General features: G+C 35.3%; 1 protein-coding gene across 1 annotated transcript in view; it reads left to right on the forward strand.

Annotated features, from left to right (window-relative positions):
• The window catches only part of VPS13B (vacuolar protein sorting 13 homolog B), an 829,147-nt gene that overhangs the window by 527,261 nt on the left and 275,630 nt on the right, over positions 1-26,256 (forward strand). The window contains exons 32-33 of the mRNA XM_037730112.1: positions 9,836-9,962; positions 12,573-12,716. Coding sequence (XP_037586040.1) covers positions 9,836-9,962; positions 12,573-12,716 — 271 coding nt within the window. The remainder of the gene's footprint in view (positions 1-9,835; positions 9,963-12,572; positions 12,717-26,256) is intronic.

Raw genomic sequence — 26,256 nt, forward strand, 5'->3', positions numbered from 1 at the left:
TTCTTTCTTTCTTTCTTTCTCTCTCTCTCTCTTTCTGTCTTTCTTTCTTTCTTTCCTCTCTTTTTCTTTCTTCTTTCTCTCTCTCTCTCTCTCTCTCTCTCTCTCTCTCTTTCTTTCTTTCAAGCTAATACATCATCTTACTTGGTATGACGTGGTACATCCTTGTGTGTTTTTCACTTACATCTCTGTAATGATTAATGATCTTGAGGAGCTTTTTGTGTGCTTGTTGGCTGTTTGTGTATTTTCTTTGGAGAAAAGTTTGTCTTTTGCCCACCTCCAACCCTCCCACACACACTCTTTTTTGAGACAGAGTCTTGCTCTGTCACCCAGGTTGGAGTACAGTGGCATGATCTCAGCCCATTGTAACCTCTGCCTCCTGGGTTCAAGAAAATTATCTTCCTCAGCCTCCCAAGTACCTGGGATTACAGGCACCTGCCACCATGCCCAGCTAATTTTTGTATTTTTAGTAGAGATGGGGTTTCACCAGGTTAGACAGGCTGGTCTCGAACTTCTAACCTCAAGTGATCCATCAGCTTTGGCCTCCTAATGTGCTGGGATTACCAATGTGAGCCACCACACCCTGCCTTTTGGCCATTTTTAAATTCAGTTGTTTGACTTCTTGTTGATGATTTGTAAGAGTTCTTCGTTTATTCAAGATGCTATAGCCTTATCAGATACATGATTTAGAAAAGATTTTTTTAATAATGGAATTTTTTTGTATATGGTATGAGGTAAAGGCCCAACTTCATTCTTTTACATGTGGGTATCTGGTTGTCCTGTCGTTATTTAATGAAGATACTAATCTTTCCCCATTGAATGATTCTGTCACCCTCATCAAAAATTGATAAAGACTTTGATAGCTGTGCATGGTCAAAAATTAACAGACTTTTGATGGCTCATGCTTGCAAACCCAACACTTTGAGAGGCCAAAGCGGGAGGAACGCTTGAGGCCAGGAGCTTAAGGCCAGCCTAGGCAACATAGTGAGACTTCCTCTCAACAACAACAACAAAAATTTTTTTATTAGCTGGGCATGGTGGCATTACCTATGGTCCTAGCTACTCTTGAGGCTGAAGCAGGAGGATCACTTGAGCCCAGGAGTTCAAGGCTGCATTGAGCTATGATCATATCACTTTACCTCCTTCCTCATCAACAGAGCAAGAGCCTGGTTCAAATGAATAAATTAATAATAAAAAATAAAGACTTTTGAATGTCCAGTGTATGCCATTGAAAATCTTTTACACTGGAGAAACAAAATGAAACAATTTCTAACATTATTCTAATGTATGTCCTGTAAAAAGTTCAGCATCCTATCAAAGAAACAGACTTGTTAATTAACCAGTAGAGTACAGTATGAAGAATGCTATGATAGACAAATATAGCATACTTAGGCTTACAGAAGAAACACATCCAAATCAAGATAAATATATTTCATATACATAGGAGATCTTAGGCACAGGCACATAAGCAAAAATATAAATTAATGTATAGGTAGAAAACAATCATTCATTTAAAAGAAAAAAAGAAATGAACAATTGACTCTATGGGTGGGGTTTCAGAGATGGTTTCACAGATCGCATGCCTTCTGAACTTGTTTGCATAGAGTGTGGGTACCTGGAGAGTAGAGGGAGCATTCTGAACAAGGAAGCAATAGATCCAGAGGCTAGAAGTATAAAAGTGTGACATGTTTTATTCACTTCTGAATACCTGACATGTAACAGATACTGAGTAAAGGCTACATTAATTAATGAAAAAGTGATTAAGTAGTGCCAACTAATCGAGACAATGTGAATGTTTATGAGAGATATTCATTCAAATGAAGACAGGAAATTTTAGATCAGTTGTAGCTGAGTTCTGATTATTAATCTTGACAGAAGTGTAAAGAGGACCTTAATATAATTCTGTTTCTGAATAGGTATTACAGATGAAATTCAAAAGATACAATGAGGATAATGTGTTTCCTTGCCTGACCAATATTAAATGGCAACCTTTATAATGATTTTCATTCATTCCTCTGGGTACATTACTCAAATTTTGTCTTTAATTGTGATGTGCTTCTATGTGTATGTTGCGGGGAGCAGAGAGTAGGGAAGTGAAGTATAGAGAATCATCAGATTTTAAAACTTGAAGATCTTCTGCTCCTAAAACTTTGATTTTCTTTTTCAGCCAAAGGAATATATCATAGTTTAATTAAGGTGGCAGAACCATTAGAGTATTACAGCAGAGGAGATTCATTTTAGGCATGAAATCTTACCCAGTTGTGGAAAAAACTGAAAATAAGGATCCAGAAGACGGAGTTGAAGGATCAAAGTCACAACCAATCCTCCTGAAGTATTTGACCTGGGTAAAAGCTTTAGAGCCTTCAAGGAACCTGGGAAACCTCCAGCAGCACATCCAACTGGTGGACTGAGACCACCAGAAGGCTGGTAGAGATCAATGGGAGGCTGTGGCCTCTGCATTTGGGGTGGGGCTGCAGGGCTAGAGTTGCTGTTGGTCAGCAGGGCCAACAGTGAGGAAGAAGTGGTCACAGAGCCAGAAAATGTGAGAACAAGCTAGAATCTCTCAGCACCTTTCCAATGATCTTTCACTGCATTTAAAACATGAAAACTTGCAGAGAATACTGGCTATTTCCCTCCATCTTTCAAATCTTGTTGAAGTTTCCCTTTTGCAAAACTCTAAACTCTGAATCATTCTTAGCAAATTGTTATAAAACAAAAACTACTATAGTAAACTAAATTTGAGGAAGTTATTTGGGCTTGTCCAATGTCACAAAAAATAGAGCTATGTGTAGAACCTTGATTTCCTTCCTCTTGCTAGTCAACTACTTTTCTTCTCCTCAAAGCTCAGACCTTATAGGCTTGTGCTGAAGTCCATTGTTAGCTAATCACCTTCTTTTTCTTTTTTCTCTTAGCAACCATTTTTGCTACATCTGGGTTTATTTTATAATCTGAGGAAATTAAGTTCTGAGAACCCAAGTAACCTGTACTGATGTCTGTCATGTGCAGGTTGCACATTCAAGTCACTTGCTGCTTTATATGGCTACTAGTGCTTTAGGGGGAGGTGGAAAGTTTATCTTATGATTACCTGAAAGTACCACTAAGTCTGAGTTCTCCAAGTTAATATTAATATAATTTTCTCATGTATAATACTTAAAAATATACTTCTAATAGACTTTGCAAAAGTACATTTAAAAGTAAATAATTTTATTTTTATTATAATACTTTTATTTTTTCCTATCTCTGACTTGATTTTGTTAGGTAATTTATCTTTTAAACTTCATTGTCAGAGAAATAGTTATAGCGTATTTGTTTGTTAAAATATTTTTATATACACATGACAAATCACATGTAATACTCTGTGGGCTTTTTTTTCCACACATAGAATTTTTAAAACTATTGTTACTGTGTTTGCTTAGCTAAATTTGAATCTGACATGACTTATTCCTATCAGTCTTATACTTCCCAGGATTGGTAACGTTGAATATGGGGAACTATGACTGTGTGTAGACATTAAATCCCTAAACCGTGTATTTCTAGCTTTATTTCTGAGAGATTACAACTATTCTCTGTGTCCTTAGATCTCTTTTATTTTTATTTTTCAGACTATTTCCCAAATGTTCACATTGCACAATATTCAACCTGAAAACCATCACTTTTATCTTATTAATTTGTGAGGATGTCAAGCTAAGACCTAAGCAAAATTACAGAAGTTAGTCTGATTCTCATACTTTTTAGGTTAATGCCTAGATTGACCTAAACCTACTTGAATGATATGATTTCATAATAATTTCCTTAAACCTTACCATGCCTTTATATGAAAAAAATGTGATTTTTCTTCCTGCTTAAAAAGTTCCTGGAAATGGAGGGGGGGCGGTGAAGGCAAAAGGATTCATAATACAACAGGAAGGAGCAGTTGGTTTTTCATTCTTAGCAACCAGTAGACATCTTCCTCCTTACCTGTTGGGTAAGAGTGTCCTGTGGCAATATAAAAAGATGGTGTAGCTATTAGAGGACAGAGATCCTGTCTTGCCTGGTCTTACTCTTCATTATTTCTTAGTATAGTTACTGACAGATAGTAGGCACTAAAAAATAAGAAAAGGTTTAAATTGTATATAATCATCATGGTAGTATACAATAAAATTTTAAAACTTTCTATATTTTCAGTTACTTTGCAGTCATTTTGTAGCTAGATAAGATAGATACATAGATAAAACCTTGATTCATTGAAACCCAACTGACCAAAGCCCTAAATAGCCAGTTTCCCTCCAGTGGTGGTTTCTTTTCTTTTTCTTTTTATTATAATAATTATTATTTTTTGAGGTGGAGTCTCACTCTGTCGCCAGGCTAGAGTGCAGTGGAGCAATCTCAGTTCACTGCAACCTCTGCCTCCTGGCTTCAAGCAATTCTCTTGCCTCAGCCTCCTGACTAGCTGGAATTATAGGCATGTGTCACTGCACCCAGCTGATTTTTGTATTTTTAGTAGAGATGGGGTTTCACCATGTTAGCCAGCCTGGTCTTGAACTCCTGACCTCAGGTGATCCACCAGCCTTGGCCTCCCAAAGTGCTGGGATTACAGGCATGAGCCACCATGCCTGGGGATGGTGTTTTCTTCTAAAAGAAGGGGCCAAACAAAATGTATTTTAAAAGCATATATCCAACATATAACTTTTATACATTATTCTGTATAATTCTATGAGGACTGTAACTGGTACATCAATACATACTATTAAAGTTTAATTGTTTAATTATGAATGATAAAGTCTCACTGTGTCACTTACAGTGCACTATGTCATAATTGTAGTTCACTGTAATGTCTAACCCCTGGGCCCTAACGATCCTCCTGTCTTGGCTTCCCAATCGCTGAATTATAGGCATGAGCCACTGTGCCCAGCTATATTTTTGAAGCTTTAAAAATGAAATTTTTAAAATCTCCTGACTTTCTCTCCCTTAGTGGATTCCTCTCTAAATCCTCAACACACAGTTTCTAATGTTCTCTTCTCTGAGAAATGTTTAGAATACCTCTTGTCTTTCCCTCTTCAATGAAGTTTTTTTTTTGAAGTTTTTTCTTTGAAAAGGTCTAACAAGTAAAATTAGATGAGCAGGATTTCCAGGTTATAGATATAAACAACTGGAAATTATAGTCAGAGCCGTTATCCATTGGACATCTCAGTAAAATTGAATTAATATTTTAATTTAGTATGCTCATAAAACTGTCTTCTAGATATTGTGATAAATAGATATATCACTTGTGATCTCTGTCACAAATATATTAACCTTTGTTTTGTTCATTTTGGTGGGAAAATTTTTTTTGTTTTCAAGAATGAGAATATTTTAACATTATTTAATTTTGCCAAACTAAATTTGTACTGGCATTTTCTTGAAATGTACCTTAAAAACCAAACACCACATGTTCTCGCTCATAACTGAGTGTTGAACAATGAGAACTCATGGACACAGGGATAGGTTTATGTAACACATAGTTTTCCAGGTAGCAGATTGTTTATAATAAATGTTTGTGAACATTACTGTTTTCGTTTTAGGAATAACTACTGTGAGAGATGGTCTCAGGTGATTTCAACAAGTTTTAAGTATCTTCTGCTCTATTATCTTTCATCCAAAGTTCAGCCATAATGTCATACTAAGAAAATCTTTATGTTGCATAAGAATTGCTCTGTGCACCAACCTGGGCAACATGGCTAAACCCTGTCTCTACAAAAAATACAAAAATTAGCTGGATGTGAAGTCACACGCCTATCGCCCCAACTACTTAGGAGGCTGAGGTAGGGGGTTGACTTGATCCCAGGAGGCAGAGGTTGCAATGAGCCAAGATCATGCCATTCCACTCTAGCCTGGTCCACAAAGGGAGACCCTTTCTTACAAAAAAAAAAAAGGAAAAAAAAAGAAAAGAAAAAGAAGTACTCTGTGTACACAGACCATCTAGCATTTCTGACTTTTTGGTGAAATATTTTGGGAACCTTAGTACCACTTTTCCTACTTCTGTTCTTTCCTAATGTGCAGTTTTTGAAGTGTGGTTCTTAAATGCCTTTAATATTTCCCACAAAAGCATACCAAAATGTATGACAGATGGGCAGAAGAACCTTAGTGTAAATATTCTGAGTCCAAGAAGGATGACCACAGCCTTTCTGACACATGTGTTTCCTTGAGTGGAGTGCATGTGGCATACACCTGTGCCTTCTTGCTTAGTAACAATTTCAGAGAACTATGCTTTTTTTTTTTTGGTTACAATCTGTACCTCCTAAAGCTTAATAGAAGAGCTTTTGCTAACTCATGTGATTATTTTTCTGTTATTTGCTTAGATCCTTACAATAGTCAATGTTTTGTTATTTTCAATGAGGGTTTAATAAATTTCTATGTACATAATCCTCTATATTACATGATAGGTACAAATAATTATACCATTTCTTTGTTTATATGGACAATGTAGACATGTATTAAACCATTGTTATATTGGAGTACATCAGCGAAATATTAATTAACCCTACGTGCCTTGGCATGCTGTAATCTGTTTTCTCCAGCTGAATTTAATATCTTTTCATCATCATAGGTGATCAGCAGATTTGCCAAGATATGTCTACTTGTGAATTTTCTTGTATTTGTCTGAAGTAGGACTCATTGTGCTTCCCGAGTCTATGAATTCCTATATTTCATCATTTCTGTGAAAATCCTCAGCCATTATTTCTTTAATATTTTCTCTTTTCCTTTCTTTCTATTCTCTCATTTTGGAATTCTAGTTATGTATGTTGGACTTATCTCTCTATTTCTCTTCATTTTCCTTTTAAACATTTCATTTGAAAATTTACTTTAGTATATTCTGGTATTATCTCAAATCTATATTCTAGTTTGCTAATTATTTCATAAGCTATACCTAAGTGCTATTTATTCTATCTATTATGTATTTAACTTTAGTAACTGCATTTTTTAGTTTTGGAAATTTTGTTTGGTTGTCTTTCAAACCTGATTTGCCCTTTTTAATAATGCCTTGCTTTTTTTTCTTATTTTTTAAATTCTTATATGTCTTTAGTAATTTTAAACAAAAATTTTGTTGTAATTTATTATCTATTATCAAAAGTTCTTGATAATGCATTTGAAAATGAGATTTAATTTTCCTCTTACTAATAAGGTTTTTTTTGGAGGGTATATAAAATAGTCTGTATTTGAGGAGCTTACCTTCAATGATCTTTTTCTCTGAGTATCCTTTTTGTCATTGAGGACATGTTTTCTAGAGAGGTTTTGCATCTGTTTCTGACAGATGCCCCAGGGTTATCAAGGTTCTGATACTACTGCTATATAAATAACTCAGAATGGGTACTCGAGGACCACCCAGGTAATAAAAGTTAGAGCCACTTAATACATAGGGAAATTTCCCATTATTTTTAATTTTCCAGGGAGATATTTGTTTTTTCAGCAAGCTCTCTTGCCAAGACAGGCAAACTTACTTATTCTTTTCTGTTTCTGAGGGATTGATGTTTTTCTGGACTTTCAGGGGCCCCAGATCTAGATAGGCAGCTCATTTAAAAATTCTTACCTTGTCTCAAATAGCTGTTAAAACTGTATTTCCTTGATTCATTAAGAGTGCTGACCCTCTCAATTTAGTGACCCTAAGGCCATTAACAACCTCAGTTAATACTTTGTGTTTGAGTTCCTTCTTTTGAATTTTGAACCTTAGACTGTTACATGGTAAAATATTGGTAGAATTTAATTCTTAATTGTAGTTATTTAGTGTTTCTTTTCTGTTTTTCTTTTGAATTCATCCCTGAAAAAATATGTGTGTGTGTGTGTGTGTGTGTGTGTGTGTGTGTGTTTGTTTGTGTCTTTTAAATCTGTGAAGATTTTTAATGATTTAAAAAAATATTTACCATTACCAGAGATATCATTAAATATTTACCAGAGATATCATAAAAGTTAGTACTATATGCCAGAGAAATTATAGTTTTGTAGGACTACTGACTTATTTAAATTTTGTTATTACTTCTAAGGTCAAAGATCTGTTATATTTTGCGTTACTCATTTATCACATGATGGAGAGAAATGTATAATATGGAAATGTGGACAAGTACCTTTTTTTCGTTGCCCTTGGTTAATGTTTGCTCTTATTTGATTCTCTGCCAACTTTTCCATTTTAAGGTATTTTTAATACATCATATATTTTAGCATTCCCCTATGAGAGCACATCAGATGTTACATTTTTCTCACATTGGTCATTTTATGGAATTTGAGCTATTAGGCTATAATTATGGTGTCTCTCAGGATCTCAACCCTTCCTCTATAGTCACAGATTTTAATACTTCTTCCTCTTACTCTCTACTCACCAGATCTCTTAATTCTTTAAAATTGACTTTCTTGAAATCCAATACTTATGTGTCATAGAACCAGATGATCCAATTTGCTTTTTTGGCAGACACCATATAGAGCTCTGCTCATTGCAAGTTTAACGAAAGACATTAGTACTCTCTGAGCTAGTCTGATAAAAAGAAAAAATGGTTTAGAAAGACTTAAATTTTAAGTAGGCTTTTTTATGAGATAATTTATGCCAATTCTCTGATTTCAACTTTATCATTTTATGATATAAGGGAATAATAAGGACATTTAAAAGGAATATTAAGTTAATACTTCGAAGGAAAATTTGAGGTGTGGCTTGCTAACAAAATATAAATGTATCTTACTTGATAAAATGAAAACTAAGAATTTACGTGGACTTGAAGATCAGTATCAGCACAAGCTTTGGTTTCTCAATAATGTTTTCCAGTTTCATCTTTTACCATGTACTTCCTTTGAAGTTATTAATAATTTTAAATGTCAGGTAAAAATATTCTGCTAAATAACTGATCAAAGCTGGAAATGTGTAAAGATGAATTAAAATAGGAGCCAAAAGCTGTTCTGGTGTCAACTTGATCTCCAGGTCCAGTTCTGGAGCCTTCATTCTCATTGTGTAGCCTTAGCCCAGAACTTAAACTTCATTTCTTTACGGATAATAATGGGACTATTAACAGTCCCTACTTCACATACAGGATTGTTTTGAGGAAGCATTTAGTATCTTACATGAAAACAGCTGGGCATGGTGGCTCAATGCTTGTAATCCCAGCATTTTGAGAGTCCTAGTCAGGAGAATTGCTCGAGCCTAGGAGTTCAAGACCAGCCTGGACAACATAAGGAGACTCTTTATCTACAAAAAATAAAAATAAACTAGCCAGGCATGGTAGCATATTCCTGTGGTCCCCAGCTACTTGGTAGGTGAAGGTGGGAGGATCACTTGAGCCCAGGAGATTGAGGCTACAGGGAGCCATGATCACACCACTGCCCTCCAGACTAGGTGACAGAGCAAGACCCTGTCTTAAAAAAAAATGAATTAAAATGGTTCTTAGACCTTAAAAAGAAACCAATTCAAAGATTAAAAGGGTATTCTCATGACCCTGATGAGGTCAGCAGTTATCAAATAGAAGGTCAGATATTAAAAATAGGAAATTAAAAATTATTCCAAAAAATAGTAAGATTATTGGTGGTAACAAAAGTGATATGAAACTATTTGCAAGAATAAAAAGAAGTAAAAATGTAAAAAGTAATTTATTGAAAATCCCTTGAATGATACTAATGTGAAATTGCTTAATTACAGCTAAATATCTCAAGATGTTTTCATGTTTTATAAATCTTATGGAATTGAAGTTAAGAAATGATTATGGTAAAATACACAAATAGGCACCCTCAAAATAATAATGTGATTTTGCCACACATGTTTATAGCACAAAGACTTGTACAGATTTAATGAAAATTATCTTTGAAAAAGATGAAATGGCTAATAATCTTTTACTCTGTCTTTTAGCATACGGCGGCATCAAGAAAGAAGAGCAATTTTGACCCCTATTTTGACAGATTTTTCTGTCCGAATAACTGGAGCACCTGCTATCATTTTCACCAAAATAATTTCTCCAGAAAACTTGCATTCTGAGGTTAGAACATAATTTTGATTTTATTTTAGTTTAAATAATGGAATCACTCCTCTTTGTATGTTAGGGATTTGCACACTTTCAGCCCATAGGACTTATTAGCTCATTAATAATAGCTACTATTGAGCTAATATTTATGGAGCACTTTGTAGTACTCTTCAGTTATTGCTTTCCTTGTAATAACTCATTTAATCCTCATAATAATCTTATTTGCTATTCCTGTTATCCCTGTTTTGTAGATGATGAAACTGAGGGATAGAGGAGCTAAACAAGCTACCCAGATTTTTAGAAATAGAGCAGGCAGTGAAACCAACTGGTATGACTCCAGCCACTACAGCCTCCTTTTAGTGAAAATAATGATACTGACAGATAATTACATTACCTTACATAGTGAGTTCTACATAGATTACCTTATTTAGTTTCACAACATTCTTATGAATTAGATACTATTAGTATCCATATTTTAAAGATGAGGAAACTAAGGTCAAAACAGATTAAGTAACATAACCAACATTAACTGGTGGATCCAGGTTTCAATTCTGATCACTGTGGTTTATTGTCTCCATGCCTAGAATAGAAATGTAATAATAATATTTTTTACTATAGCTAAAACAATTCCTCATAGAAATTTTTTATGCTAAACACATTATAAACTTTTTGCTCATTCACAAAATTTTGTCAGTTATAAAAAGTTTGAAAAATTTATATGTATGTAATACAAATTTTTTGTATATCCATAAAAGTTGTATAAAGATTAAGTAAACCTAATATTTTACAGCTACTAAGTAACACCATTGGCTTAGAATACATGAAACTCCTTATAATATGCTCTTTTTCATACTAATGCTGCTATAAAAATATGAATTAAGACTCACATATTAAAATCATGTTTAAGAAATGCTTCTGTGTGTATTTGACTCAAAAAAATGGAATATCATAATCATTTTACATTATTAAGATTGTTTTTTCCTCCAAAAATATTCTTTACTTAGTATTTGGATTCCCAGATACTTATCATTGAATTCAGAAACGAGGATAAGAATATATCAAAGTGTTGATGAAATATCCTATCTTAATTAAGTCAGCCTCGAAGGCATTTGAAGGCATAATTTGAAGGCATTATTAGAAAGGTCCTCATTCCCAGGTAAAAGAGGCAGGGAGCTAAAGGTCACGAAACCTAGTTCTAGAACAAGCTCAGCTTTATACTAAATGATACCGTCCTAAGCCATTTATTTAAATGTTTTTTTCCATCAATTTTCTTATGCATAACCTAGTTGCCTCATATATAGCTACTCCTCTTGCCCTCTAGATTGTTGTAAGGTTCAAACTGATCAATAGAAAAAATAATTATAAGAGGAATCTGAAAACCTAAAGTTTTATAAAAATAAAAATTATCCTTGTTTTTATGTTATTAGCTGCTGATTCTACCAATTACAGTCATACTATTTAACCTACTAATACAATAACAATCATTTGCAAGTTTTCACAGGATATATGTCACCAATAGAGCCAAGATATTTTTAGTACAAATTTTTATGCTCTTGGGTAATGTTACAGTGACTATTTTTTTTTAAATCCTGAATTGGCATACTTTTTTCCCTTTTTGTCAATACTTGAGGAATAGAATAAGAAGTCTAATTAGAGTGAATTAATATAGTTACTTTGTGAAGGAAAAAGTTATTTAACAAAAACAATTAAGGATAAATGTTTCAGACAAGCTGTTCTTTATGGCTTTATTAAAAACTCCTCTAAGTCTTTGGACTAGTCACAGTCTCCTTAAATCCATTCTTCTGGTTGATACTATAAGGAGAAGATCTGTTGCAGGACTTATTAAGCGAAGCTTCTGTATTGTTGTTTTGTTTTGTTCTGTTCTGTTCTGTTTTCCTTGTCTGAATGGTTTTCCAGTGATAAATGTTCAAGTAACTCAGTTTTGCAGAACAGCACCAATTATGTTGTGGACATCTACCCAATGCTGCCAAGATTTTAGCAGTTTGAAGAAATGAAACTAATTAGTCTAGCTATCTTTTGTTTCAACACTGTTTTTTTTTATAAATCATTTTGAGTATATCCTTTGGAGAAAACTCATACTGTAGCTCTTAGCAATTATAATTGCCCGCCTACAATTGTCTGTGTACATCTGTCTGTCCAACTAGATGATAACCTCATCAAGAGTAGGTTGCCCTTTAAGGCCAACCTTATTCTTTGTGATATTCCTAAGACTCTACTATTGTACCTAGTACTTAGGAGATACTCAGTAAGTTTGAATTCATGAACAAGATTATGCTACACAATTACATTGTTGCTTACATATTGAAAACAATAATAATTTGCAGTATGAAAAAGTCAAATAGGTAGGAAAAGGTGAAGACTTCTTATTGTTAGTTGTGTATATCTAGCACAAGGCCCAACACATAGCAGGCGCTCATAAATATTTATGAACTTTATCTGTTGTATTGTGTCAAGTGGCTGTGCTCACCTTTTTGCTCTTCTCATTAAAGTATGAACTTGAATCCTAGGAAACATCATCAAAGTAGTGAAGGTCAAATAAGTAAGAATAATAAATTATCATCTGAAGGCTATCATGTTTATCTGTATTCTACTTTTTTGCTTCAGGAGATTTTAGTGTGTGGCCATTCCTTAGAAGTGAATATAACCACAAACCTGGACTTCTTTCTAAGTGTGGCTCAAGTTCAACTCTTACATCAGTTAATAGTAGCAAATATGACTGGACTGGAACCATCAAACAAGGCTTCTGAGGTAACTTACCTGATTTTGATCAGGCTTACTGTACTTTACATTCACAGTAGGAAAACTATAATTAAGATAACTGCTTTCTGCTTAATTCTGTATTTAACTTTATTCAAAATCTAGTCATAAATCGTTTTGGATTGATATTCTTTATTTTTGAAGTTTGCATGGTCTTTATTCCTCTTATTTATCATGTACTTTTGCAAAATTGCTGTGGACTGACCTCAGAAGAACCTCTGTTATAAACATAATTTTATTACCCTGCTGAAATTCTAAAGTATGATGCGAGAATCCTGGTATAGCTTTCATTTACTCAGATACATTACAGTACTAAGGCCTCTTTTGGAAGTGAACTTTGTAAGAGTACTATGGGAATATCTTCAATAAATAACTTGTAAAGTATTCATTTCCCATGCTCAGCGGGAAATGAATGGACACAATCATAAAAGTTGAATGCCTGCCTAGAATTTTAATTTTGATCCGGTGTTCATTGGAAGCCTGTATTATAACCACAAAGTATGTCAGCATGAAACAAAGAAAGCTGTTTGTTAGATTCTTCTCAAGATATATATTCTTTGCATTTTGTTTCCACGTTTATCTAACATTCTGCACTTAGAATAAATATTTTATAAAAACTCAGGTGAACAAACTGCTTATATATGAAAAGGATGTTGCTTTTATTTTTGTCATGAGTTATAAAGCAGGCTTTAAGTTCTGTTTAGTAAGAAGGTAGGAAAGGAAGAGGAATTTAGGTCTTTCAAGTCAGCGCTATTTCCTCTCTGCCACAGATTGTGTACTGTAACTGTTACATTATTCTCTCAGTCTTCTTGATTATTAAAAGAATGTTTTTTAATGAGAAATCTTTTACCTTTTGTAAGTGGAGATTTTCTAATGTAATCCTCCTTTACTGCCCATGATATCTATTTATTCAATATCTATAGTAAAAGGACTTTAGAACTACATATTCTCCAAAATACTGACTTCTTAAATATACATTAGAGAATCCATAAAAATGTAATTATGTGACATCAAAATAAGCAAATTTTAAAAAGTATTTCCCCATACATTTTCGATGAAGCATATAAAGCAAACTGAGTTGGACAAAAGTAAATTACATTCCGATGTTATTGTGCCTATTTTATAAATCTCTCCTATCAAAGAAATCTAACTCCCAGATTACTGATTGTTTTAAGAATTCACATAACCTAGCAAATTGGTTATTAACTATTTATCTACATACTTTTAATGCCTCTTAGGGGGATCAATTTCAGTAAATAAAAAGATACTCAGAGTTACTAACTATCCTTCCCTGAATGTTGAATCATTACTGACAATTCTATGAACTGGATAGGCATTGTTTTCTTCTGCTTTAAAAAGATATCTGTAGCTATGTGTTTCATCTTAGAGATCATATTGGTAGCATAGACAATATGAACATTTTAAAGTGGTTAAAATGGTAAATTTATGTTATGTGTATATATCACAATTAAAAAGTACAGGCTTTAATGAGAAAGGACTGTTTGGCCCTTTTCCCAACTCTGGTAGGATATATCTGTAAAAATGTCAGTATTTTAGAAAAGACCTGCAGTGCACTGGAAGCATATGATTCCATTTTAAAATTATTAGCAGAACTCATACCTGATAGTCTATTAATATAAAGACATTTTCGTTATATAGAATGCTCTGTAAGAAGGCAAGGGTATATTTTGATAGGGCGAGTTGATAGGGTGAGTTTCACAACCACACTACCACAATTTTTTTTTTCTTTTTTGACAGAATCTCACTCTGTCGCCCAGGTTGGAGTGTCATCTAGGCTCACTGCAACCTCCACCTCCTGGGTACAAGCGATTCTCCTGCCTCAGCCTCCTAAGTAACTGGGATTACAGGCGCACACCACCATATTCAGCTAATTTTTGTATTTTTAGTAGAGACAGGGTATTACAATGATGAGTACTAGCTTGTCTCCAACTCCTGACTTCAGGTGATCCGCCTGCCTCAGCCTCCCAAAGTGCTGGGATTACAGGTGTGAACCACTGTGACTGGCCAACAATTTTTTTAAAAATTCTTTTTGAGAACAAAAGAAAAATAGGAAAATTAAACCTGGCTGAGTCACTGAGAAAATAGAGGAAGATGTATATGTTAGTATGTGCAGTATAATTCTGACATTATAAGCAACTACTATTTCATAGGAATGATGGAATAATAATGAGAATCCCATTTATCAGGATTTCTAGAAGGCACCCTGTGAATTATAGACCAGTGAAGGTCATATCTGTTCTAAGTTCACCATCTGATACTATACTGATGCAGTAGTTATGTAACATAGTACTATAAGAAGAAATTAGATATATTTAATGTAAAATATATATATATATATATATTTTTTTTTATTTTTATTTTTTTTAAGTAGGGATGGGGTTTCACCATATTGCCCAGGCTGATCTTGAACTCCTTGCCTCAAGTGATCCATCTGCCTTGGCCTCCCAAATTGCTGGGATTACAGGTATCAGCCAACATGCCTAGCCTAATGAAGTATATTTTTTGAAGTTGTTAACATTTTCAGACAACCTTTGGCAAGATTTATTTGAAAGATTAATTTTGGCTGGATGCATAGTAGCTCACACCTGTAATCCCAACACTTTGGGAGGTTGAGGTGGGTGGCTTGCTTGAGCCCAGGAGTTCACAACCAGCCTGGGCAGTATAGTGAGACCCCGTCTCTCAAAAAAAAAATAAAAAATAAAAATTAGTTGCATGTGGTGGTGCATGCCTGTAGGACCAACTACTCAGGAGGCTGAGGTGATAGGATCACATGAGCCCAGGAGGTTGAGGCTGAAGTGAGTTGTGATTGTTCCACTACACTCCAAGATGGGCAACAGGGCAAGAGACCCTGTCTCAAAAAAATACAGGAAAGATTAAAAATTATTCAAGAATCATCAAGCATAATGTCACTTGGGAGCCTGAGGTGCAGGCAGATTGCTTCAGCTCAAGAGTTCAAGACCAGCCTTGGCAACATGTCAAAACCTGATCTCTACCCCAAAAAAAACAAAAACAAAAATTAGGCAGGCATGGTGGCACATGCCTGTAGTCTCCACTACTTGAGGGGCTGAGGTAAGAGGATCACTTGAACCTAGGAGTGAGCCAAGATCATGTCACTGTACTCCAGCAAGGTAACAAAGTAAGACCCTGTCTCAAAAAAATAAAAAGTATAATATGATAGGGGGATTATGTATTAGTGGAGGAAACATCTACACAATAAAAAAGGGGGTAAAATGGACATATCTTTAGAACTAGAACTGAAAACTGTAGGATAATCTGAGGATTTTTGCTAGAATCAATATTTAATATTAATTTTAATTAAAAAGACAACAAACACATAATGAAATTTACAAGTTCACAGCCAGAATGACTGGGTGATGGGTTAGGAAAATTGCCTCCCATGTTAAACAAAAACTTTCCAACATTTTTGCTCTGAAAAATATGTTTTAGATGGGGTGAAGCCACTAGACCAATGGCCTGTATTTGTACTATTAGATTTTCACTGTCCCCTTCAAGTTCTATAATGTCCATGATTTCTAGCTCCCAGAATATTTACTTTCTGCCTTTAAATGAACCGTATTTCTCTATACATGCAGGTTGAGTCCCTTATCTGAAAACTCAAAATTCGAAATGCTTCACTGAGTGTTTTCTTTGAGGGTTACATCATGTTCATATTCAAAAAATTTCAGATTTTGGAGCATTTTGGATATTTTCGGATTAAGGATATTCAAACTGTGTTGTGACAGGCTGAGAAATTACATAAAAGAAACAGGAATTTAATATTCAAAAACCAAAATGTATTCCATATTACAAAGTACATGTTCTTCCTTATCTAGCTTACTGTAGTAGTTCACCACCCCATGCTATAATTCATGCCTCTGTGACATCTGGTTCTAGAGAGGCATGAATTAAAACTCTTACATCTTAGTTCCCTGCCATTTACATGAGGTGAAAGTCAACCTTTTAGATACCTTAACAGCCAAAGCCAAATTTATAATTTGAAGTTTACTCCCCAAACAGAGCTCTACTACTCAACCTTGATTTCTTTCCCAGCGTTTAACAGGGCTATGGTTGACACAATTGGTTTACCCTTCAGAAGGTTCTTTACCTTCTTACAAGATAGTCTTGGTCTCATAAAGGCCCAATTATGTAATCATGGCCATTAGCTTATTTATTATATTATGGTTTTATTTTTATCCAATTAGTAAATGAATTTTAACAACTAAATTTTGCTAATGAAATATATCAAAATAGCACCAATCCCTGATATCCCTTCCTCATCCTGCCCAACAGTTAGCCAGTGTTTATAAGCTGTTTCCTCAAGTATTTATCTCCATATTTCTAAATAACCTGAATGGACTATCATCTTTTGATGCACTATTACCGTATTCACTTGCTATAAATTAGAGTTCCATCTGTGTAATTTACTTGTTATAAATTAGAGTTCCATCTCTTCTGCATTTCCTTTCTACACTTCCATCTTCCCAGTATTCTTATATCATATTCTTTGTCAATTTTAATTGTTTTCCTTATAAAGATGATGTAAATATTGTTCATTGCTTAGTGAAGTAATATAGTGTGATAATATGTCTGGCTAATATCTACTTGGATATTCTAATTTTTTTATAAAATAGAAAATAATTCATTGGGCTTTTTTGTTATGAAGTGTCATTGAGCTTATGCCATATGAAGTGATGTTAGAGGTTATTTTGGGTGGTATTACTAATATTTTAACTTGGAAGTAATGTGTTTTGTAGTTGTGCTTTATTTTAGGAATAGAAATTCTTGTCTTTTAGTAGAAAGTAAAAAATTCTCCAAGATATCCTTGACCAACCTAAGGATTGCCAGAAATAATTAGAAATAGAAACTTGAAGGTAAAGAAGAAGGAAAGGGACTTTAAGTGCATTGTAGTCTAACAACAGATGTCTTCTGGAATAGAATTTTAGGTAAGATGAGGGATATAGAGGAAATGAATACCCAACAGGTATGTGGATAGAGAGGGGTTTGAGAGAGGAAACTGAGACTGGCATGAGGGAGCATGTTGATTTTTCTGGTCTCTCTTGCTGCCTTCTATCTTGAGGTAGTCATGAATGGAAAAGGCCAGATCAGAGGCTACATATTTCTGTATTTAGGAAAGGAGATGGGAATTCTGGATGATGTCCATAAGGTGACCTTCCATTGGTGTTGCTATGCTGAGTTTTTTGTTTCCTTTCAGAGGCACCTGGATAGACTACTTGTAACCAGGCAATAAACACAGGCTCCAATAAAATATAGATTCAAACAGAGCCTTAAATGGACAAGAGGGGCTGTGACAAAATACCTCAAATTTCTTAAAATATAGGCCTGGAAAAGATATTAAGTATTTTACTGCCTATCTTCTCCAAGGGAAGAATTTCTTAGGTACATTAAACTCTCACACCTGTCACAATTTTAATTAGGGCTTGTCAATGTTAAAATTAGTGTAAATTTTTCCTGATAAGCTTGTGCTGAGACAGAAAAACATCATATTTGCCTCAAAATAGATGTAAGACATCAAGAAGACAATAAAATTTTAAAATGTTCAGCCATAATGATGTTTATCCCTATAGATTTCTTCACCAGAAATCCAGTGAGTGCATTAAATTTTCCTCAGGCTCTAGTAAACTGTCTACGCTAGCCTTATTTGGCAGTGTTCATTGAACGCTTACTATATGCCAGATACACTGGCTACAGTCTGACAGAGGTTTGAAAATAAATATACTATGGTCTCTGCCTTCTACGCTTTTATAATCTGGTTAGGAAATAAAGCATAGACAAATGGAGTGATAACTAAGAACTCAGAGTTGTATATAAAAAGTGTTAAATATACTTTATGGAAAATTAGACTTATGAGCCCAAGGAATAAAGAGAAGGCTGTAGGCCAGGTGATCAACAATGTAGTTTCATGGAGAAGTGGAATACATAGAAAAGAGTAGCCTATTTATTTATTCAATAAATAAATTTATTTATTTTTAAATAAATTTAGTATTATAGTATTTGACACGCTCCTGTGTGTCAGATACTACAATGGATACTAGAGTGACAGCATTAAACAAAAGAGGTAACATTTATGCTTTCATGTCTAATGCTCATATATTTAGTAGGGAAGACAGACAATAATAAATATTTGGAGCAAGCTCAAAATATAAATACAGCTACTCATGTGCAAACATTACATAGCTTTAAATTTTCTATAACTGATTTAATCTTTCTTACAAGCCTAAATTTCATTTAGATTAAGGATGTTGGTTGTTAGAGAAGAGAAGCAGTGGGGAGGTGTACATTAAATTTGCCTTCAATAAAAAGTAGTTTCGACATGAAGAAATAGAATGAATAAAGACGTGGAGGTTTCTAAGCATTAGGATTTTTTGGTAGGATGGTGGGAAAAAAAATCATTCTTTCTAGAGTGAAGGAACTGTGCAGGGAAATAATGGAAGATACACTAAGAAGTGTGTATTTCATCATGGGCAGCTGGAAACCAAACTTTATTGACTTGAGTGAACAGGATGACATGGGAGAAATGGTATTTTAGTGAAATCTGTTATACTTAGTCTTTGTTGGCAAAGGATTTGAAGTGACATTCAACAAAATATAATAAATGAAAACTACAAACTAACGTCTGAAGAAAATAGATGCAACAATCCTCAACAAAATACTAGCAAACTGAATCCAGCAACATAAAAAGAATTATACGCTATGGCCACATAGGATTACCCAGAAGTACAAGGTTGATTTAACATCTGAAAATCAATTAATGTAAAGTACTAAATCAATAGAATTTTTTAAGTCATATGAGTATCTCAATAGATGAAAAAAAGTTTTTGACAAAATCCAGTACGCTTTCATAATAAAAACACGCAACAAACTAGGAATAGAAGGGAGCTTATTCAACTTGATAAATCGCATTTATGAAAAACTGACAGTTATTTTCATAGTTGATGATAAAAGATGAGATACTTTCTCCCAGAAATCACCAATAAGACAAGAATGTCTGCTTACATCAGTTCTATTCAACATTGTACTGGAAGTTCTAGAGGGAGTAGTTAATTTCACTTCCAGTCCCTTACTCTATTTAATTTTATAAGCAAAGACTGATCATACTGAGGTCCTCTTACAGAATCAGAGACTCTTATAACTGGCAGGTACTTCAGAAATGGTGTTGATTCATTAGCCCTCATAAGAGTGAAACTCTGCTCAGCCTCCTGCTGCCCGCTGTGAGTCTTCTTGCACTCCCCACTCCTCTTTTCAGTTGGGAATACTGGCTAGCCTTATGCAGAAAGCTGAAACTGGATCCCTTCCATACACCTTATACAAAAATTAACTCCAGATGCATTAAAGATTTAAACATAAGGCCTAACACCATAAAAACCCTAGAAGAAAACCTAGGCAGTACCATTCAGGATAAAGGCATGGGCAAGGACTTCATGACTAACGCCAAAAGCAATGGCAACAAAAGCCAAAATAGACAAATGGGATCTAATTAAACTAAAGAGCTTCTGCACACAAAAGAAATTATCATTAGAGTGAACCGGCAACCAACAGAGTAGGAAAAAATTTTTGTTATGTACCCATCTGACAAAGGGCTAATATCCAGAATCTATGGAGAACTTAAACAAATTTACAAGAAAAAAAACCAACCCCATCAAAAAATAGGCAAAAGATATGAGTAGATACTTCTCAAAAGATGTTTATCCAGGATAGCTGTTTTCTTCAAACAGTATAACTTCCTGTTTCTTAAATTTCTTCCTAATAACTGCTTCTCTTAAAACCAGATGATTTTTCTGAAGGAATCCTTTCTAGAAAGCCAAGTGAAGGCCCCAGAGCTGTTTATTTATTTGCCATCTACCATTTGGAAAATTCTTAGAATGGGTCAGTCAGCAGTTTATATCTATGTACTATCTGTATCACTATCCAGAGCACCCAAACATTTATAGAAGAGGAAGATTCAACACAGCAGCATCTAATAGCTGAGTCATCCCAACTTCCCAGCTAGCCTAACCCTTCTTAATAAGTCTTGGTTTCTGTCCCTCTAACTATTTTTCTGTTATGCCCTGACTTTTAATATAAGGCTGATACAGAATCAGATTAATCAAATGCATGTTAAATTTGAGTGGTGGCTCTGTGGGGAGAGGGAAATGATGGGCCAGTAAACCCTAAACCACAGAGCAATTATTTTGCACAGCTTTGAAAGTGCTTTTCAGCAAATGGAGAAACAGTCCATACTCATGGATAGGAAGAATCAATATTGTGAAAATGGCCATACTGCCCAAAGTAGTTAATACATCCATTGCTATTCTCATTAAAGTACCATTGACACATTTCCCAGAATTAGAACAAACTATTCTAAAATTCAAATGGAACCAAAAAGATCCCGAATAACCAAGATGATTCTAAACAAAAAGAACAAAGCTGGAGGCATCACACTACCAGACTTCAAACTATACTATAAGGCTGCAGTAACCAAAACAGCATGGCACTAGTACAAAAACAGACATATAGACCAATGGAACAAAATAGAGAACCGAGAAATAAGACTGTGCACTTCCAACCATTTGATCTTTGACAAACTTGACACAACAAGCAATAGGGAAAGAACTCTCTCATAAATGGTGCTGTCAGTGCTGGCTAGCCATACACAGAAAATTGAAACTGGACCCCTTCCCTACACCATATACAAAAGTTAAGATGGATTAAAGACTTAAATTTAAAACTCAAAACCATAAAAACCCTGGAAGACAACCTAGGCAATACCATTCAGGACATAGTCACGGGCAAAGATTTCATGATGAAGAAGCCAACAAGCAACTGCAACAAAAGCAAAAATTGACAAATGGGATCTAATTAAACTAAGGAGCTTCTGCACAGAAAAAGAAACTATCATCAGAGTAAACAGACAACCTACAAAATAGGAGAAAATTTTTGCAAACTAGCCATCTGACAAAGGTCTAATATCCAGAATCTACAAGGAACTTAACCAAATTTACAAGAAAAAAACAACCCCATTAAAAAGTGGGCCAAAGACATGGACAGACACTTTTCAAAAGAAGACATAAGTGTGGTCAAGAAACATGAAAAAAGGCTCAGCTTAGTATCACTGATCGTGAGAGAAAGGCAAATCAAAACCACAATGAGATACCATTTCATGCCAGTCAGAATGGCTATTATTAAAAAGTCAGAAAACAACAGTTGCTGGCAAGGTTATGGAGAAAAAGGAATGCTTTTACACTGTTGAGTGGGAGTGTAAATTAATTCAACCATTGTGGGAGACAGTGTGATAAATTTTCAAAGACCTAGAGACAGAAATACCATTTTGTACCCAAAGAAATATAAATCCTTCTGTTATAAAGATACACACACGTGTATGTTCATTGCAGCACTATTCACAATAGCAAAGACATGGAATCAACATAAATGCCCAGTCTATCATTATAGACTGGGTAAAGAAAATGTAGCACATATACATCATGGAATACTGTGCAGCCATAAAAAGGAATGAGATCATGTCCTTTGTAGGGACATGGATGGAGTTCAAAGCCATTATGCTCAGCAAACTAACACAAGAACAGAAAACCAAACACTGCATGTTCTCACAAGTGGGAGCTGAATTATGAGAACGGGTGAGGGAACAACACACACTGGAGTCCATCGGAGCAGGGGTGGGGGAGGAGTGGAGAGATGGTGAGGATCAGGAAGGATAGCTAATGGATGTTGCACCTAATACCTAGATGATGGGATGATCTGTGCAGCAAACCACCATGGCGCACATGTACCTGTGTGATAAACCTGCACGTCCTACACATGTACCTCTGAAATTAAAGGAAAAAAAAATTAAATGCTTTTCTTTTGCATCAAGGAAGATAAGAGAGAATGGAGAGAAGTTTTGCAGATAAGGCCTGTGTTTTGTTGGTTTTTCTGAGGATATAAGTCTCAGGGGACATGTAAGAAAGAAAACACAGTGGTCAAGAACTTGAGTTTTGTAGTTGGATCCCAGCAGTAAATCCCATCTCCTGTGTTTACTTTCTGTGTGGCCCTGGACATGTAACTTTAATTCCTGTGAGCCTCAATTTAATCTTCTGTAAAATTGAGAAAATGATAGTCCTCCCCAAAAGGGTTGTTGTGAGATTAATTGGGAAGCTGTTTCTAAAGCATTTTTCATAGTAATTGTTATAGAATAAGGTCTCAATAAAAGCCATCACTATCATTGTCATCTTATCTAGAGATTCTTAATTTTCATCTCTCTTTTCTATGTACTGTATTATATCTTATCCAAGATACTTCTCTAGTTTGCTTGATTATAGAGCATATATGATTATTTCTCAATGTTTTTGAGTTTGATTGGATGAAGGGAGGATGTAATAGAATGCTCCAATATCCTATTTCTCTTCTGGCAGACTTTGGAAGGGTATATGTTCCATAGACTTATTCTTCTGCTCAGTTGATAACACAGTTTGCCCCAGAAGCTTATTCCTCAGGTAAATGAGATCTTGCTAAAACTACAAAGTTGATAGTGAGATGCTTCTGGAAGCACTGGGGTTGTTTTCAGATGGCAGACTAACAGAGGACTTGTGTATCCCACTGCTCTGCTGTATTCACCTTGCTCTATTCACTCAGGATTCACTATTGACTTTCCTTAGCCATGGGAAAGGTTTACAGAACCAGTCTTCATGAAATCAGTTAGGACTGTTATTAATAGGTTATGGTCAAATTTATTATTGCTGAAATTTTAGCTCTTTGCAATAGATGAACCAATTGTTAAAGCTGCATTGAAAGATACTTCCTTTTCTCCTCAAAGGTTCATTATTCCCAGTGTTTTTCTTTATAAGTTCTGTGTGGTTAGTGACCCATAAATGATTCTGTAAAAGTGTAAAGAGTTTCAAAAGCCAATCCTATATTGAGTGCCCTATATTTTTTTGAATTATTTGTTGGGAGCTACATATAGATTTATTTTATTAGAAGAAAAATGTTGAACTTTCATCAATATAAAAATTTATGACAAAGCAACAGTAATCAAGACAACATGATGCTGACATAAGAATAGACATATGGATCAATGAACTAGAATTGAGAGCTCAGGTACTAACTCTCCTGTTTATCATCAACTGATTTTTGACAAGGTAGCCTAGACCATTCAGTGGAGGAAAGAATAGTGTTTTCAAGGAATAATGGTAGGATGACTGGATATTCACATGCAAAAGAATGAAGGAAAATGCCTAAATCACATCATGTAACTCAAAATGAACCAAAGACCTAAATGTAAGAGCTAAAACTGTAAAAATCCTTGAAGGTACTACAGGTGAAAATGTTCATGATCTTTGATTAAGCAGTGGTTTTTTTAGATATGACACCAAATCACAAAAACCAAAAAGGAAAAGAATAGATAAATTGAACTTTAAAAACCTTAAAGCCTTTGTGCTTCAAAGGACATCACCCACAAAGTGAGAAGACAACCCACAGAATCAGAGAAACTATTTGCTAATTATATATTTGCAAAATGGGAGCAAATATTTGCTAATCATATGTTTGATAAGGGACTTCTATCTAGACTATAAAAGGACTCTAACAACTCAGTAATAAAATACAAATAATCCATTTTTAATGGGCTCAAAGAATCTGAATAAACATTTCTCCAATGATGATGTAGAAATAACCAATACACACATGAAAAGTTGTTCAGTATGATTAACCATCTAGGAAATGCAAATCAAAGCCACAAGAAAACACCACACTGACTAGAATGGCTGCAGTCAAAAAAGTCAAATAACAAGTTTTGGCAAGGATATAGAGAAATTGGAACCCTCTTGCAGTGGACCAGAATGTTTACCTACTGCCACAGTGACATTTGGGGCACATTTGCAAAATTCTGAGAGTTGAGTAGATCACCTGAGAGTTGAGTAGATCACCATTTGACAGCTACTGCCCTAAAGTAGATGGCTTACCAATCTGTGTTGTAAACAGTATATTAGAGGAGAAGGGAAATGAAACAGGAAATAGGGACCCCTCCCTGCAAGGACAAACTCTGAAGTTGCATATACCAGTTATACTCATATCCAGTTGGTTAGAACTTAGCCATGTGGTCACACCCAGCTCCAAGGGAGGCTGAGAAGTGTAGTCTCTTTTCTTTTATTCTGCCTGTATAATTGTAGAAGAGAAATGTAGTGTTTCACATGTGCCCTGCTAAAAATTATTTTACTAGGAAAAAAGGTGATAACGGATATTAGAGTACAACCAGCATCCGTGGCCACAGAGTCTTCAGGGTTACCTGATAGGCAAAGTCAGGATATTCCTGAGAAAGCAACTTCGGCTCTTCGTCAGTGCTTCAAACATATCCTCAAATAGAGCCTAAAGTTCTATATCATATAATATGGCAGAAATAGTGTTAGCTTACAAATTGTTCAGTACTTCTGAACAATTTGCAAGCTAACACTGTCTAGGGACAAATACTGTCTTTTCCCATTTGTTTCTATCCTTCTTCCTCTGATGATGAACTCCTGTTTCTTTGGGTAAATAATATTCTCCTATTCCATTGTGGTTTTGGTGGGGCTTCCATTTTAGGGTCACTCTGTGACATTGGTCTGGCCAGTTGTTTTACTCCATCCTCCTGACCCTTACTGGTTGATCTCATCAACCAGGGCCCAGACGAAGATAGTGTTTCATATGAAGACAGTGAGAAAGGTAAACTGTCTTTCCTGTAGTTAAATAATTTTAGGTGGGCCAGGCGCGGTGGCTCATGCCTGTAATCCCAGCACTTTGGGAGGCCAAGGCATGTGGATCATGAGGTCAAGAGATTGAGACCATCCTGCCTAACATGGTGAAATCTTAGGAGCCGGTGATGCACCACTTCCTCAGAACACAAACAGGGCAGACCCTGTTGCCACCTCCCGGGTCAGTCCCCTCCAGGACCTCCACACCCACCCGCAACGGGCTGAGGCCACCCTCCCCAGCATCCTGCTCTGTCCTCGTGGTCTCTGCCCTCTGGAATTTGCTCTCCCATCCTGGGACCCACGCCTGCCCGTAAGTGAGGGACAGGAATGCGGGCACTGATCCAGGCACCGTGGTGTGTGCCTGTAGTCCCGCCTACTCAGGAGGCCGAGGCAGGGGAATTGCTTGAACCCGGAGCTGGATATTGCAGTGTGCCCAACCGCACTCCAGCCTGGCGACAGAGCAAGATTTCATCTCAAAAAATAGTAATAATAAGTTTAGGTATAATACTGAAGCTTTCATTGACCATGCTCTGTCCTTCTTTACCACTGTCATATGAAGAAAACTTGTCAGTGTTAGAGAAAAAGAGAGAAGGAGTCAAATGCACAGAAATAAGCAAACTTGAGAGACAGAAGTCTTGATGATATCATCTGACTCCCTTGACACAGTTCTGGTCAATGAGGTGTAAAGAGAAGTGTTCTACAGATTTCTGGGGAAGTCTTTACTTCCTTTCTCCTCTTCATCCTTGGAATAACAACGATGTTAGTAACCAGCCACTTGTGACCATGTGACAAAC

The sequence above is a fragment of the Cebus imitator genome, unplaced genomic scaffold (assembly GCF_001604975.1).
Source record: "Cebus imitator isolate Cc_AM_T3 unplaced genomic scaffold, Cebus_imitator-1.0 Scaffold331, whole genome shotgun sequence".
Classification (NCBI taxonomy): domain Eukaryota; kingdom Metazoa; phylum Chordata; class Mammalia; order Primates; family Cebidae; genus Cebus; species Cebus imitator.